We start from the raw sequence: 15,231 nt of genomic DNA, 5'->3' as shown, positions 1-15,231 counted from the left end.
AAAGAATGATCAATCTGTTATATTTACGATAAAATTCTCTTCTCACTAGCCTGCGTAGCAGGCACTTGGAAGTAGTGGGCACAAGAAAGAACGGGCCGTTTGCGCCCACTACTTCCTACTTTCAAGCGTCTGCTATGCAGGCTACTTCCTCCAAAACGCACGCAGCACAGTTGGCTTCATAAGGAGACATCATGAATTGGAGCATGGCTAGCCTCATCCTCAGAGAGCCAGCAGCGAGCAACAGTTGGAGTGGCACAACTGATGACAGCCGCGAAAATTTGCGCAACGGATTTTTTTTCCCTTCTTTCTCCAGGGAACATCGCTCCATGGTCACTGCTGAGTCGCTTCTACAGAGTAGTTTGTTATAGATATGGTGTCTATAGATTCAATTTCCTTAACATGGCTTGCTTCGGAGGCTCGTATGACACTCAAAATTGTTGCCCAAACCAAACTGACAGCCAGACAAAAGTTAAGCTGGTGAGCAACTGGTATGAACCTAAAATTAACAATCTGCAGAGACAATCAGAAAAAGATCAATGAGGAAAACCTGGAAATGACTATTAAGTATTTCCCAAATTTAATGTGGCTAAATAGCGCACGTTCAATATGTTAAAATTCCAACATGACTCGGAGGCTTTCTGGTCATATTTCTATATTTCGTTTAGTTTGTGCTCAAGTCTTTTCTGGGAATTGCGAGACAACGGAGTCGTGGAAAATGTGCAATTTTGTCCCTAAAGCCTGGGAGTACAGTCATGTTAGAATTGTGATATATCAGTATTGATCACTCCAGAAAAAACCATAACATACCATAACGCTCTTTGTTTGTCACCCCAAAATTTTGCATAAGCATTGTTTTCAGTTTCTCTTCGTGCCATTTTAACTCCCAAAAGAAACTGAAAACAATGCTTATGCAAAATTTTGGGGTGACAAACAAAGAGCATTATGGTATGTTATGGTTTTTTTCTGAAATGGTCAATATCGAACGTGGGGTATTGTACTGTAAGCAAAAAATCGGTGACAAAATTGTTGAGATATTGTACTCAAATAGAGTAACTACAGGGAACAAAAGAATCCACACCCCTCCCCTGTCCCTTCATTCAAAAATAGAGTGTTTGTTGTTTTATATAGAAACCTCGAACAGTGGCACAACATTGCATGGAGTGGATGGGGGAGGAAAAGCTTTCATTTACCCTTTGGAAGTGAGTAAAACGTCAAAAGGCCCCTTAATGGGTCGAAGTGTCTCAACTAATTTCAAATCATAAAAGAGCAAGCCTATTGCTTTAGTTAGACCACAGCTTGAATATAGCACTACCCCTGGAACTGTCACAAAAATTCGGAATGATTTGAGAAAGGAAGGAAGTCGGACGACTCACAATGATAGTTATACGTAAATACATCTCGATTTAGTAGAGTTTCCATGCGCCGGAAAAATTTTTTTTTCAAAAACTTTCGGCTATAAGCCGAGACCCCCTCTAGAGCCCAAATTTTAATTCACTTCAGTTTTAATTGGTGTAAAAATCGCTCGGCTTATAGTCGAATAAATACGGTAGTTTCTGGTCTATCAGCTGTACAATTTTCACCCTATACATTATTTAAAAGGCGACAGAGGGCACTAGGCAATTCCACCCTAAGAAATTCATACAATTTAGTGCCAAAACAAACAAATATCAACACAGTTTTATTGCACGTACAATCAGAGATTGGCACTCTTTACCAAACAGTGTCATTGAAAAGCAGTCAGTGGAGGCTTTGAAAATGGCCGTCATGTGCCATCTTTAAAAACGCTAACCCAGGAACTTTTTTCACTTAACACTGGCACCATGTTTATATTTTAACATAACCATATGCACATTTGCACATGAGCCGTGATGGGATATACATACCCTTGGCAGATTAAAAGATTAGAACCGGTTAGAGAGAGTTAGAGTCGGCCGATTGAAGATTAACCTCGAGACATCACTAATGGGTCAGCGGTTGAGCCCTAGGCAGGCAAGCTAGTACGGGGTGGCCCCCGAATCTGCTTCACAGTCCGCAGGGGCTAACATGTGATTGCATGACTCAGCTATGAATGCTTTGCTTTGCTGATCTTTGCGGATCGTTTTGATTCACGGCTTAAGATATTTCACTGCTGGTTTCTGCTCCCACTCCTCCCCCTTGGCTAGGTAAGTATGGGTTGAGGTAATTATTCCACTGAAATTTTTATGTGTGACGGTGCTGGGTAGTTTTCACTCGCTTGGTTGTCATGGTTACCTTCAAGGCGATGCTGCCTTTTGCGCTACAGGCTCTTTCTTATACTTCTAAAGCACCCGATCCCAAGCTCATTTTATCGACGGGTTGAAACAAAAAATAAAACTCAAAAAGCCAGAAATGACCTCTTTTTTAATTGTTTTCGGAAATAAATCTCCAGAGTTCCCCAATGAAAATGGAATAACGAGAACAAAACTGCCGTCAATGCCCGTCATCAACATTTTACACGTTCCTTAGTTCACCGAAAACAACAATGCAAGGTATTATCACTTTGCACACAGCTTCACACAACCAGTAACTCTTGGCGATACAACTGCCGTCCAACAAAGTCGTACAGCCACAGGCGATCGTACATAGACTCTTAGAGCTACAATGGCTCTCCAAATCGTAAAATTTAGTACAGTTTACTATGCGCCATTTGGAGACTGCGCTTATTAAGAATGGATTGATGTCAGTGATATTGAATGGACTATGGAACTGTTTTGGGGACGAAATTATCATGTTAGCCAATAGAGAGGAGAAGTTGTTACACCAAAGAAGTTGTTACACCAAACCGAAAAAGTCACTCAAAAAGTGAAGTTTCACTGTTTCAAACTTCATCGATCTTATTCAGTTTCATTTAATTTGTCAAATGTTGGGAAAATTTTCTGGGGTTGAATCCGAAAGGACCGAAAGAAAAAGGAAATCGTTGTGCAGTGTGTTCACGTCCTCCTTTAAGCCGTGAAGTTAGAAGGTTTTATTTATATCTTTATTGCTGCGGAGCGACCGAAGGGAGCGAGCAGCAACATAATCAGGATTTAAAGGAAATATATAAGGGGCGACAAATTCTCGAATTCATCACTTTTTACCACAATGCATTGCATTTAACCACACCTTTTACCACAATGCATTGCATTTAACCAGAGTGCATTGCGCCACGAACTACTCAAATAAAAACACGGGTAAGTTCGGTGGGTGAGAGAGTGCATCGTTCGCTGCTCAGACTTAGAGTTTTCTTTGTGCAGGCAAATTTTCTACAGCACGGTTAGAAGTCTTACCAAATTTTAAGACACGCAGGAGTCTTTCAGATGAGTACGATGGTTAACTTGGGGATTGGATTTTAATTCAAGAGCCTTTTTTGACTCGTCCAGGTGTTAAACCTGACGAGAAGATGAGCATTGGCTCTTCGACTCCGCAACACGGGGGATATACAAATTCCAGCTTGCGAGAAGGTGATGTGAAAGTGAGAAAATGTCATGCAATGCTATTCTTAAGAAACTGTATGAGCCGAAAATGGATGTCATTTTGACCATTCGCTTCAAAATCAACAGCGGAAATCGAGATAACAAAACATATGTTTTGTGTCCTACTTTGCAGACAAGGACGTGTATCGGCGTTTTGAAAAGCATAATTATGTTCTTTCGTTCATTTATTGCCATGGAATATGCGTTTACATTGTTTTTTCACTGTTAATAGCTCGGTTAATGCGGCTGACGGTCATCTTGCCGCCGAAAGTTTCATGGAAAAGGAATAAATTGAAAGACTTTTCCTACAAACTACGTGATCAGTCTCTGTGGTGTAGTGGTTAGGCGTAGTCGCGTCGAGTAGAAGGTGCCGGGTTCGAGTCCTACTGAATTATTTATTCCTTCTTTCTTTTTTTTTTTCCGTTTTTTGCGGTGTTGTTTTCTATAAATATATAGCTAAATAACTGTTACTTAGTGAAATGCAACAAACAGCAAGAAAAGTATTGTGTTTCCAGAGAAAATATTGTGCACCGTATATTAAATATATGGATAAACGATCTGAATTTCTATTATTTCCTACAATTTACTGTGGGAAAACCAGAGTTGATAACCACTTGATCATTTTCTAAACAACGTTCCCACGAGTTCTTTCTATAGACTGATAGTAATTATTCTAGTACTTTCCAACATGTAAATAGGACATTCAATGTCATTTTTGATTCTTTTAAGTCTCATTGCCTAACTAATGCCAGTATCAACAGAATGTGCCGCAGCATTACTATCTTTTAGATACCCTAGTTTATTTATTATATATGTACTGAGATTTACCCACTGAAAAGGTGCGAAATAAATTTGGTTCACAAGCTGGTCTAAGAACCCGACAGCCAATCAAATGGCGCGTATTGCTTTTTCCACGTGTGAGGAAAACGATACGTCCAATCAGGTGCTGCGTATCATGTTTTTTAACGTGTGAGCCGTAAAAAGGTGATTTTTTTTTTTTTTTATTTTTCTTTTTTTTTTTTTTTTTTTTTTTTTTTTTTTTTTAACGTTGGTGAGCCGTAAAAAGGTGATTTTCATTCAGCTGGCGGCATTTCACTTTGTTAAAGAAATCTTTTCGCAAGTGTTGAAGCTTAAAAGTATGAACGAGAAATGGTTTGTTGATCACGATACTTCAGTCGAGGATTACGTGGAAAGTCTCGAAAACAGGAATACGAAAGAGAAAACGAAACGAGATGTGAAATTGCTGGAAACGTTTTTGAGAAACGAAAAGAACGACGAGCGAGAAGTGCAAGACATAGAGCCCGCAGAATTAAACAAGCACCTTGCGGAGTTTATTCGTTCTGTGAGACGTAAAGACGGAGAGGATTATGAGCCTTCAAGTTTAAGATGCCTTGTTTCCAGTATTGAAAGACATTTGAAGAAAAATAACTATACCAAGAGTATCATTAACGATAAAGAATTTGAATTGTTTAGAAAGTGTTTACAGGCTAAACAAAAAGAGCTGAAGAAAGCAGGCCGAGGCAACAAGGACAAAGCTGCTGTGGCTATCACGGACGAGGAAGTCGATATACTTTACGAAAACAAGTTGCTTGGAGTTTCCTCTGCTGAATCATTGTTGAATACTGTTTGGCTGAACAACACCATTCATTTTGGAATGCGTGGTTGTCAAGAGCATAGGGATTTGTGCTGGGGAGATGTAAAGCTTTGTAAGGACGCACAAGGTAACGAATATCTAGTTTACATTGAAAGACAGACAAAAACAAGGTCTGGAGTAGACGCCTCAAACGTGCGAAAAGTTTCCCCGAAAATGTTTTCAACTGGTGATGAACGAGATCCTGTCGTGGCGTACAAAATTTACCGTGAAAAGCGACCGGAAAACATGATGGCTGACGATTCGCCATTCTACTTGGGAATAAACCACACGAAAACAGACGGCTCCAAAAAACACTGGTTCAAATCGGCACCTATGGGTATAAATAAATTAAACACTTTGATGAAAACAATGGCTTCAAAAGCAAACATCAACAACGAGCGACTCACGAACCATAGTGCTCGTAAACACATGATTCAAAAACTTAATGACAGTGAAATTCCGCCAACGCATATAATGCAGTTAAGTCGGCACAAGAACGTGCAAAGCATAACAAACTATAGTAGCTTGAACCTAAATCAACAAAAAAACATATCGGGCATCTTAAGCCGAGCATCGTCGCAAACACAAGTAACTACTGCAACTAACGAAACTGCTGCTGCGAGCACTTGCACTAGTAAAACCCCGATGAGTTTTTTTGATAGAGCTGTAATAAGTGGAGGACAATTTAAGATTCCCATTAATGCGCTTACTACCTCGCCGACCATTCAAACCAGGAGTCCCGTCACCGAAACCACCGAAAAAAGGTGGAAGAGAATCCGAATTGAGGAGTCCGACTCGGATTAAAGTTGAGAAATAATATTTTAACATTATTTGCTTGCTGTAATGTTAAATTTCTGGCAGAAATTCAAGCTTATGTTATAATCCTTGCATGAGTTTTTAACTTGAATCCATGTAACAGAGTTTTGTCTTGGTCTGTCATTAAAGACGATAAACAAGAATTTAAATCTTACTATATATATAATAAACACAATACCACATGGAAAGTGCTTTGTACGGTATTTACGCACTCGTGTTCGTATCAGAAATCTCACTCGTTCGCTGCGCTCACTCGTTCGATTTCTGATACGTCAACAACTCGTGCGCAAATACCGTACGCCCGCACTTTCCATGAAGTATTCTCTATTTATTTATTTATTACAATCTATGGATTAAAAACCAAAGGATAAACTGTAAAGTAGTCCTAGACCCCATATAAAGACAGATCACCTAAAAATGTATAGAAACACAATAAAATAATAGTTTCAGAAAATACAGAAATATAAAAGCGACTTAAAAATCACTGAAAATTTTCCTAACTCTAGACTTAAAAATATTTACATTATCAGAAACACGAATGTCTAACGGTAGTGGATTCCACTGGTCAGTAATTCTACGGAAAAAACTACACTTCAAGATGTCCCAGTCGTGCAACGACAGCTAAGAAATGTACAGAAAAGTGTGATGCACGTGCAAAGTTGTTGTTTTGGTAATGTAAACCTCAGTTTTTGTTTTTGTTAGTTCAATAACCACACAGCAGTTCAATAAGTACACAACAGATCAATAACCACACCAGTAGTTCAATGACTACACATCAGTTCATTGAGCGTAAACTACATGCAGCTGCGGGAAAAATAGCCATAAATACGTTAGTTATTTTTTAATAAGAACGCACAGCATTAAGTAAGTGTTAAATACTCATTTAGCTATGGTACGAGAACTAAATAGATAAATAGCTATGTTACACTGTTATTAAGTTCTAGTGAGCTCACTAATATAGACGGGAACATAGACTGATGTTATTTTAAAAAATTTTAGTCCGCTCAGAAGGTCTGTCATTCTCATCAGGGGCACAGTGAACAGACCTGGAAAGAGAGTCAGCGTCGAAAGGGTAAAGCCAATTTAACGTTTTGGCCCGGAGAAAACTTCAACTAAATAACCCGAACGCGCGCGTTTATAAAGCAGAAAAAAATACAGTTAACCGTGGATGAAATCTTGTTTTTGGACTCTCTTTCCGCACGTTTCAAACCGTGGTACCACAGCTGGCCCTACGTGCTTGAGTTGACTACCATCAATCTATGTTTAAAAATAATTATTTTTACCGTACAAGTCCTGAACTTCCAACTTTCTTGGTTGTTTCAAACGTGAAAGGCAGCTGCTCGTTTCCTGACCATACTTCAAAAATCTGCTTTCGATATGATAATGTTTGTGCAAATATAAGAGATCATAACAATTGCAGGCGATGCCTCAGCAAGGTACCAACAGTTTTCTTTCCAAAACGAATTAGAAATAAAGTTTCAAATGCGTCTAACTCACCGCAGTTTGAATAAAAACAACTGGTAGGATGACTGCACTTTGTTTTCTTCACTCGTTGGCTTACGTCATTTCATATCACGCGCAATTTCTTCAAATGATAACCGGCAACCGCCGTGAACTTTCGCGCGCAACTTGAAGGAGTTACGTCACAGTAATCCTAGTGTCCAAGTGAGGCCTTTTTCTCACTAGTTCGGTTTTGTTATTCCAAAGAAGATATAGAATTAAATGACATAAAGTTTATGTCTTTAAAAAATGTACAGCATTGTTTTAGTTAACCATTTCCATTATGGGCTAAGCTAAAAAAATACATAAATAAATAAATGTGATGAAGGTGACATACACACACACAAACAATTAAGCAGAATTTTGAAATATGGTCAGGAAACGAGCAGCTGCCTTTCAAGTTTGAAACAACCAAGAAAGTTAGAAGTTCAGGATTTGTACGGTAAAAATAACTATTTTTAAACATAGATTGATGGTAGTCAACTCAAGCACGTAGGGCCAGCTGTGGTACCACGGTTTGAAACGTGCGGAAAGAGAGTCCAAAAACAAGATTTCATCCACGGTTAACTGTATTTTTTCTGCTTTATTAACGCGCGCGATTCGGGTTTTATAGTTTTCTCCGGACCGAGTTGGCTTTACCCTTTCGGCGCTGACTCTCTTTCCAGGTCTGTTCACTGTGCCCCTGATGAGAATGACAGACCTTCTGAGCGGACTAAATGTTTTAAAATAACATCAGTCTATGTTCCCGTCTATATTAGTGAGCTCGCTAGAACTTAATAACAGTGTAACATAGCTATTTATCTATTTAGTTCTCGTACCATAGCTAAATGAGTATTTATTTACCACTTACTTAATGCTATGCATTCTTATTAAAAAATAACTAACGTATATGTGGCTATTCTTCCCGCAGCTGCATGTAGTTTACGCTCAATGAACTGATGTGTAGTCATTGAACTACTGGTGTGGTTAGTGATCTGTTGTGTACTTATTGAACTGCTGTGTGGTTATTGAACTAACAAAAAGGAAAACTATTGCTTTTTTATTCTTTCTCGTTGCCGTCGCCGTCGTCGTTGCTTAAGGTCCCTACTGTTGTGATCCAGAAATTTTGTTACCATAGTAACGTGACGTCACACTTCTCCTCTCCGTTATAGAAGAAGCGCTGGATGTCCCAAAACAGTCTCAAAATACAATTCTACAAAACACCGACCAAGTCTCGTGCGCAAACTCGAAATGGCGAATTACAACCCAGGCCCGGTAATCTTGATGCTTATTTCACTTACCATGACTGCGGGCCATATCATCTAGCATGCCTTTAGTGTTGGCCAGTAAAGTGTCTTGAGTCTGTCCATAGTTTCGTTATAAGTAAGGCCTTCCATAACACCCATACTGAAAAAGAATTCCCGCAGTAATCAATCACCACCATTTTTTTTTTTTCGATAATTTATTATCTCTCTGACAATTTTTAGTATTGGCGCAAATAAAATCTGTGCGGTTGCCGTTTGAAAAGAAAGGGAATAAAACTTAAGGCGCAGGAGAACTCTCTGGGCGCTCATTATTCTACTCGCGTTTTTAAAAAAATGACTGAAGATCCTACAGTTCTACTTTACACAAGACGTTTTAAACGGGCCTTGGTCATGCTACGTAACACAGGCTAGGGCATATACAGCGAGTAACAGAGAACAACTATTAATAACCTGACAATATTCGGAACTTTATTTAATGCGGCACATTTCAGCACCTCCACATAATAACCCCTACAATACACTCCAAAGCTGAACGCGTTTAGAACCTAAATAGTTAACAACACTAAACACGGTTTAACATTAAACCAGTCCTTAATGATGTACATGTGAGTGTCGATCTCAAAACGTCGAAAATGAGGGAGCCTCTGCTCTGCTCGGTTAGCATTGTCTTCCATCGGCTTAAACCACCTCGGACACCTCATGAAGTTTACACAACATAGGATTCCTTATCGCTTCGGTTGTAGTAGTTAGGATTAAGCAATACTGATTGGGGTTAAGCACTGAAAATAGTGATTAGGGTTAAACACTGACTAGGGAAATTTGGGTTAAACCCTGAAAATAGTGAATTGGGTTAAGCACTGACTCGATTACGTTAGGAGCGTTGCTGTATAAGTTCAAATCAAGTCACCCTCAGTGGCTTAGTGGTAAGGTGATGGCCTGCAGAACCTACACTCCGGGTTCGATAACCACTCACGCTCTTCGGAATGATTTTTTCCTTAAAAATTTAAGAGACATATACTTTGATGAACATTTGCTGAGCAGAATTTCATCTAAGTGTAGTGTAGAAGCAATAAAGAATACTACATTTTGTAAACTTCATAAGGTGACCAAAGGGTTAAGGTCGATGGGATCCAACGCGGACCGCTCTGCTCTGTAATGCATTTCAAGATAGCGCCGGATTTGCGAGGAAGACTCGATGAAGCCTATGTTCATCTCGTTCCCCTTCCCATCATCCTCCGCGCGCGCTCACTTTTCTTCCTCTCCCCAACCTCCTCACGACAAAAATAGGCCTCTGGGGAGAAGAGAGTGAGATGGGTATAGTTTTGTTGATTACTATAAGTGAATACCCCTTGCAGATCATTTGGTTGTACCTTACCTGACATGATAAACAGCAGTTATACACGGTGCCCAGTAGCCAAACTGGTCAATAAACATCTTGACAAACGGGACAAAGGATGCACGAAAAGCAATCTTAAAGATAACAAAAAGGAAATGCCTCAAATACAAAGTTTACAAAGAAGTTATATACGTTATATGTACTATTTTAAAAAGAGAAAATCAAGACTTTAGATTTCAGCCTCATTGTTCTCAGCAGACTGTACAATACATATCTGATAAAATGTTCTCAGCAATGTCAGCTTAACACCATATACAGCACTGTTCACTCCTGAAACGCCCTCAACCCCTCATTGCATTGGAAACCGCAGCCCTTGTACAAGATATGACGTCATTGGATTTAACAGTCAACGAAACTTCGTTCCAAGGACCCTTTCTAATCCTGGAGAGAGGAAGAGAGAAGGACTCTGTGAAAAAGGTTGCGGCCAACGATGAACTTTGATGCACAAGTTTTGCAGAACAAGAAAATCTTCCCAAGTGTGGTGGTGTCCAAAAATGAGCGAGTAATGGATCAGACGTGCCAGAGATATACGGAAACGAGTATGTTTATTATTGAAGCGAACAATTAGGATCAAATCTTAATGTCTCACCATCGACCTGGTATTCTTTTAAAAAACTTACGTTTTTCAAGCGTTTTGGCTAAAGCTCTAATTCCGACAGTCTTACGAAAACTAGAAAAAATCTAGCAACGAAGAAACATATGGAAATCTTGAATCAACAATAAGCCGGGAGCAGCTATTGAAAATTAAAAGTGCAAATTATTGCCAAAATTGTTGACTGTCATATGGCAGCTAATGCAATATCAGACAGAAACAAAACTAAAACTTAATAATATGCTTCACTGCTTTTTAACAGCATTTTAAAACGCCAAAAGTTGACCAGGTTAGACCAAACTAGTCACGTCATCGTTTCTTGTTTCAAAAGGATAACTTGCCTATTTTTGTTCATTGGCGGAAGTTAGTAATACACAGCCCTGACTCCGTCTCACAAATTGTCAGGTACGCCGACAAACCAATGTACTCCCATTATGAGGGTCTTGTTGACTTATTGAACTGTCTTTTCTACACTTATCGAATTCATCCATGAGCTGGCTCACAGGAGCCTTTGATTTCGTTTTGTTGTTTAGTGTTGCCGTTTCAAAAAAGAACAATACCTCTCGGTACCGACACCTCTCTAATACGGACAGTTTCCACTGTCCCGAAAAAAAAAAACTCTGTAATACGGACTCTCTAGTACGGACAACGGACACTAAATCTAAATATGATTTGTAAACTAAAGCTTCACTCCTAAGGATTCTCCTGAAAAGATTTGAGGGCGTTACATGAAATAGAAGACCTAGAACCACTTTTTAACATTTTCTATACATTTGTCTGTAAGCAAGTCCCGGGAAAATTACAGACAAAAACATGGAGTCTAAAGCAAGCCTCTGGAGAAATTCAAGCACAGGTACTCCCCCAAATTTTTTTTAGGACAATCCTTTGCTTTGTAGCTTTAGTTTACAATTAATATTTATTTTTTAGAACAGCCATTTAACGGAAATTATTTGACATTAGATTCTCGTAAAAACACTGTAATTTCTCACGTGTTTACCTACTCGTCAATCGCCGCCATGGTGGTGGACGGTAAACAAAAGATCGCTCATTAGCTCGCTTTGTTTGTCCATCAGCATTTATTCATTTCACCATTGTTAATTGTGTCTCCCGGAGATGCATGAAAACCACCTATTAACCTTTTATGTAGTTTCGCTAATCTCGGTCGGCGTCCTTTTTTATTTTTTAAACAAAGCTTTTGTCGTATATATTGTGTAATCAGAGTTAACAGAACACGTTCTGAAAAGTACTGCGCACTTATTCCAGCAACCACTTCGTGGTGATTGGTATCAAAATATGTTCAATTGAAGTTAACTGTCATCACTACAGCGTCACAACATTGAATTTAAAGCCACTTTAAGTATTCGATAGCACAACCAAAATAACGGTTGTAATCCCTCAAAGGATGCTGTTGTTTCTTTGTACAAAAGAACTTTTGAATAGTCGCTAGGTTTCGACCAATCACAGCAGGTTGTTGGCACTCGAATGCGCTCTGGGAGCTCGGAGCAGATCAATAACCTTGGACCAGAGCAAATCAGTGAAGCTACTTTAATCATTCAACGGGCAATCAGCAGGCCAGAGCGGTGCCCCTACACTATTTTGTTTTCAAGGGGTTTTGAAACTAAAAGTCACGATCAACCATCACAATGGTAAGTAGTTAGAGTGCTTTGATGAAATTGTAGATGGCCGTTCTTAACTCTTAATATAGGGTCGCCAAACCTCGAGAATATGCATAACAAGGTATGCAAAATGGCCTTAGGGGTTCACTCTAAAGCAAGAAACCATGCTGTGAAGGGAGAACTCGGACGTTTTCTTCTTCATCTTATTGTTTACACTAGAATTTTTAAGTACTTCTTATGGTTACTTACCTTACAAAATGACCCAATTTTAAATAGCGCCCTAGCGATAAACATCCATTTAAATAATGTAGGTAAGTATTCATGGTTTACTACTGTAACACACCTATTACACTTTACCAAATTAAGTGATTATACTCCAAATCTGTCACATCTTGACTACAGGACATGTCCTTACCTGGTTAGAATGTTTAAAAGAAATTTGTTTAAAGAATACCAGGAATATTGGTCGAAAAGACTGAACAAGGATAAATTCGACTCCTCAATTGAAAATAAATTAAGCCTGTACCGTGAAGTGAAAAACGAAGTCAGATTTGAATATTATCTTGATTTAATAAAGAACGCTAAGACAAGTCAGAGTGGCAGTAACCAAAATGCGAATTTCTTCCACTTTCTACCTATTGAATCTGGGCGCTACAAGAAGATACCCAGAGTTGAGAGGCTTTGCCCTTAATAAGGTTTTTTAGATTACTTAATTTTATTCTTATGTTCTCTTGATACAGTCTATGTCAGGGATAGAAGTCGATGCTGAAATCAACGGTTTGTTTAATGAGATAAAGTTGAAAAGCACACACAAGTATGCATTTTTTAAAATTGAAGGAAAGAAGAAAATTATTGTTGACGTGTGTGGTGATCCATGCAAAACAGAAGCAAAAGAAGAAGATAAAGCACAGTTTGATGAAATGAAGGCGAAACTCAGCAAGGAGCCACGATATATTTTGTATGATTTTGGATTTATGATGAAGAGTGGCCGGATGGTTAATAAGTTGGCATTCATCTTTTGGTGAGTGAGGTTGTCTCTGCATTTTTAATTAGTGACCGGGCATAAAATTTTCCTTTAGTCTCAAGACATTTTAGGCTGGATTTTACTTGTTCAACAGTCAGAGTTGTAAGAACATTTTATTTTCAAAATAAGTTATTAACCCAGTGAAAATCAAAACTCTGAGTGGTAAGGGGAGTTATAAGTGCAACAGAATACTTCGTCGCTCCCTTTCGCTCGCTTCGCCAGCGTCCCTCGCGCCTTCGGCGAAAACGCAGTCGACTTATGGCAAGTCTACAGAATTGGTTGTCTGCGTGGCAGAAAGGCGCGCGAAGAGGAGTATAAGGAACGCCTGCAAGGACGCTATGGTCTTTTCCATTTTCACATCTACCAGAGAGATGTAAAAATAATGAATACCTTAACCAGCAGTAACACATGGTTAGACGTTCACAGTTGCGTCATTTTTGCATACATAATAAGTAGGCGGGATGGTGACAATAATAGCGCTCTTGCAGGCGCTCCCCTCCTCCCACCCTCCCTAAAATTCCCGTGCCCTTCCCCTTTCGAATACCTGACACGTAGGCTGCAGAACTGGAGTCAGAATAACCAGAACATTTCTATTTCCTTCTGACTCTGCTTACGAATCCATCGCTTACGACCCTGTGAAAACTAGATTGTTGGAGGATAAAAACCGGAGAACCGGAAAAAAAACTTCTCCGTGCAAGGTAGAGAACCAACGACAAAACCAACCAACATACGATAGAGTCGACGCCGGGATTTAAACCTGGACCACACTGGTGAGAGGTGAGTGCTCTAACCACTGCTCTCACCACGGTGCCACCCTTGCTCCCTGAATTGATGTATGCATTCGTCAAGAGATCAGGGAGCTTTAGAAAAGACGACGGCGACGGCAACGAGAGCGGCAAAAAAACAATAGGTTTGATTAGCAAAACAACAACTTTGCACATGTATCACACGTTTTTGTACATTTCTTTGCCGTTACTGCACGATTACGACGTGAAAATGCTTAATTTCACGATTTATGGAGAACGTAAACAAGCGACGACGAATTTTCCTTTCTCTTTCTAAGCTTGAGTCCGGTCGCCAAGAAATCAACTCCAGTGAAATTCGCCCACATTTGACATTTTCAGTGAATTGGAATAAACGCGAATTCATTTTAAAAGTGACTTTTTCGCTGCCGTAGCCGTCGTCGATGCTAAAGTTCCCTATTATTAAATCAAAAAGGTGTTGGGTACACCTCTTAAGCTTAAGTTTGTGTGATGAAGTACACTCTTATTGCCTGGTTCTCATTTCTACTTAGGGACTGTTTATATGAGGTGAGCCAGCCTAGTTAGCTAGAGTGGCCTGCTCATGCCTTGTTTTCTTATAAAACTGTTGTTGTTTTTATATGAGAAGGCCGGCTGGCACGCTTCTTGAGATCTTCCTTCAAGCAACCACGATCTCGGCAAACGGGGCAGCCGGCCTTCTCATACAACACAGCAACAATTTTATAAGGAAACAAGGCATGAGCCGAGCCAGCCCGTTTCATCTTATTTCCCTTTTTCTCTTTAGGTGTCCCGACGATACAAAGATTGGAGACAAAATGATATACGCATCTTCGAAAGACACCATCAAAAAGTCCTTCACTGGTTTATCACTGGAATTCCAAGCAAACGATATGGGTGATATGGATTACGCATCTTTTAGCGAGGAAGTGGAAAAAAAAGCTTAATAGATAGTTTGAGGCCCAGCCGTAACACTCAGAGTGACTCCATCAGTGCAAAACTCTTTGTTTAACTAGCAGCATATTTTTATGTTACTTTTCTTTTTAATGAACTATTGTTTTTCTTGTATTTATACAACATTCACACTGTAACTAATGTCGTAACTTGGCATTCGTGAAAAAAAAAATCAGTAAACAGTGGTTTTCTTCCTGCCAAACACTATTTTTTATAAGAACGCCCATT

The 15,231-nt window shown here is 39.4% G+C and overlaps 1 protein-coding gene and 1 pseudogene across 1 annotated transcript; one reads left to right on the top strand and one right to left on the bottom strand.

The window, feature by feature from the left end:
• Window positions 1-295: 295 nt before the first annotated feature.
• The window catches only part of LOC140931392 (uncharacterized), a 19,790-nt pseudogene continuing 4,854 nt past the window's right edge, over window positions 296-15,231 (bottom strand).
• On the top strand, window positions 12,377-15,108 carry LOC140933633 (uncharacterized). Its single transcript, XM_073383621.1, has 3 exons — window positions 12,377-12,388; window positions 13,008-13,288; window positions 14,837-15,108. Exons 1-3 carry the CDS (start codon window positions 12,377-12,379, stop codon window positions 14,994-14,996), a joined length of 453 nt encoding a protein of 150 aa, XP_073239722.1. The 3' UTR covers window positions 14,997-15,108.

This window comes from Porites lutea, chromosome 1 (genome assembly GCF_958299795.1).
Source record: "Porites lutea chromosome 1, jaPorLute2.1, whole genome shotgun sequence".
NCBI classification, from domain to species: Eukaryota; Metazoa; Cnidaria; class Anthozoa; order Scleractinia; family Poritidae; genus Porites; species Porites lutea.
Note: the sequence above shows the minus strand (reverse complement) of the source record. Positions and strands in the feature narration are given on the sequence as shown.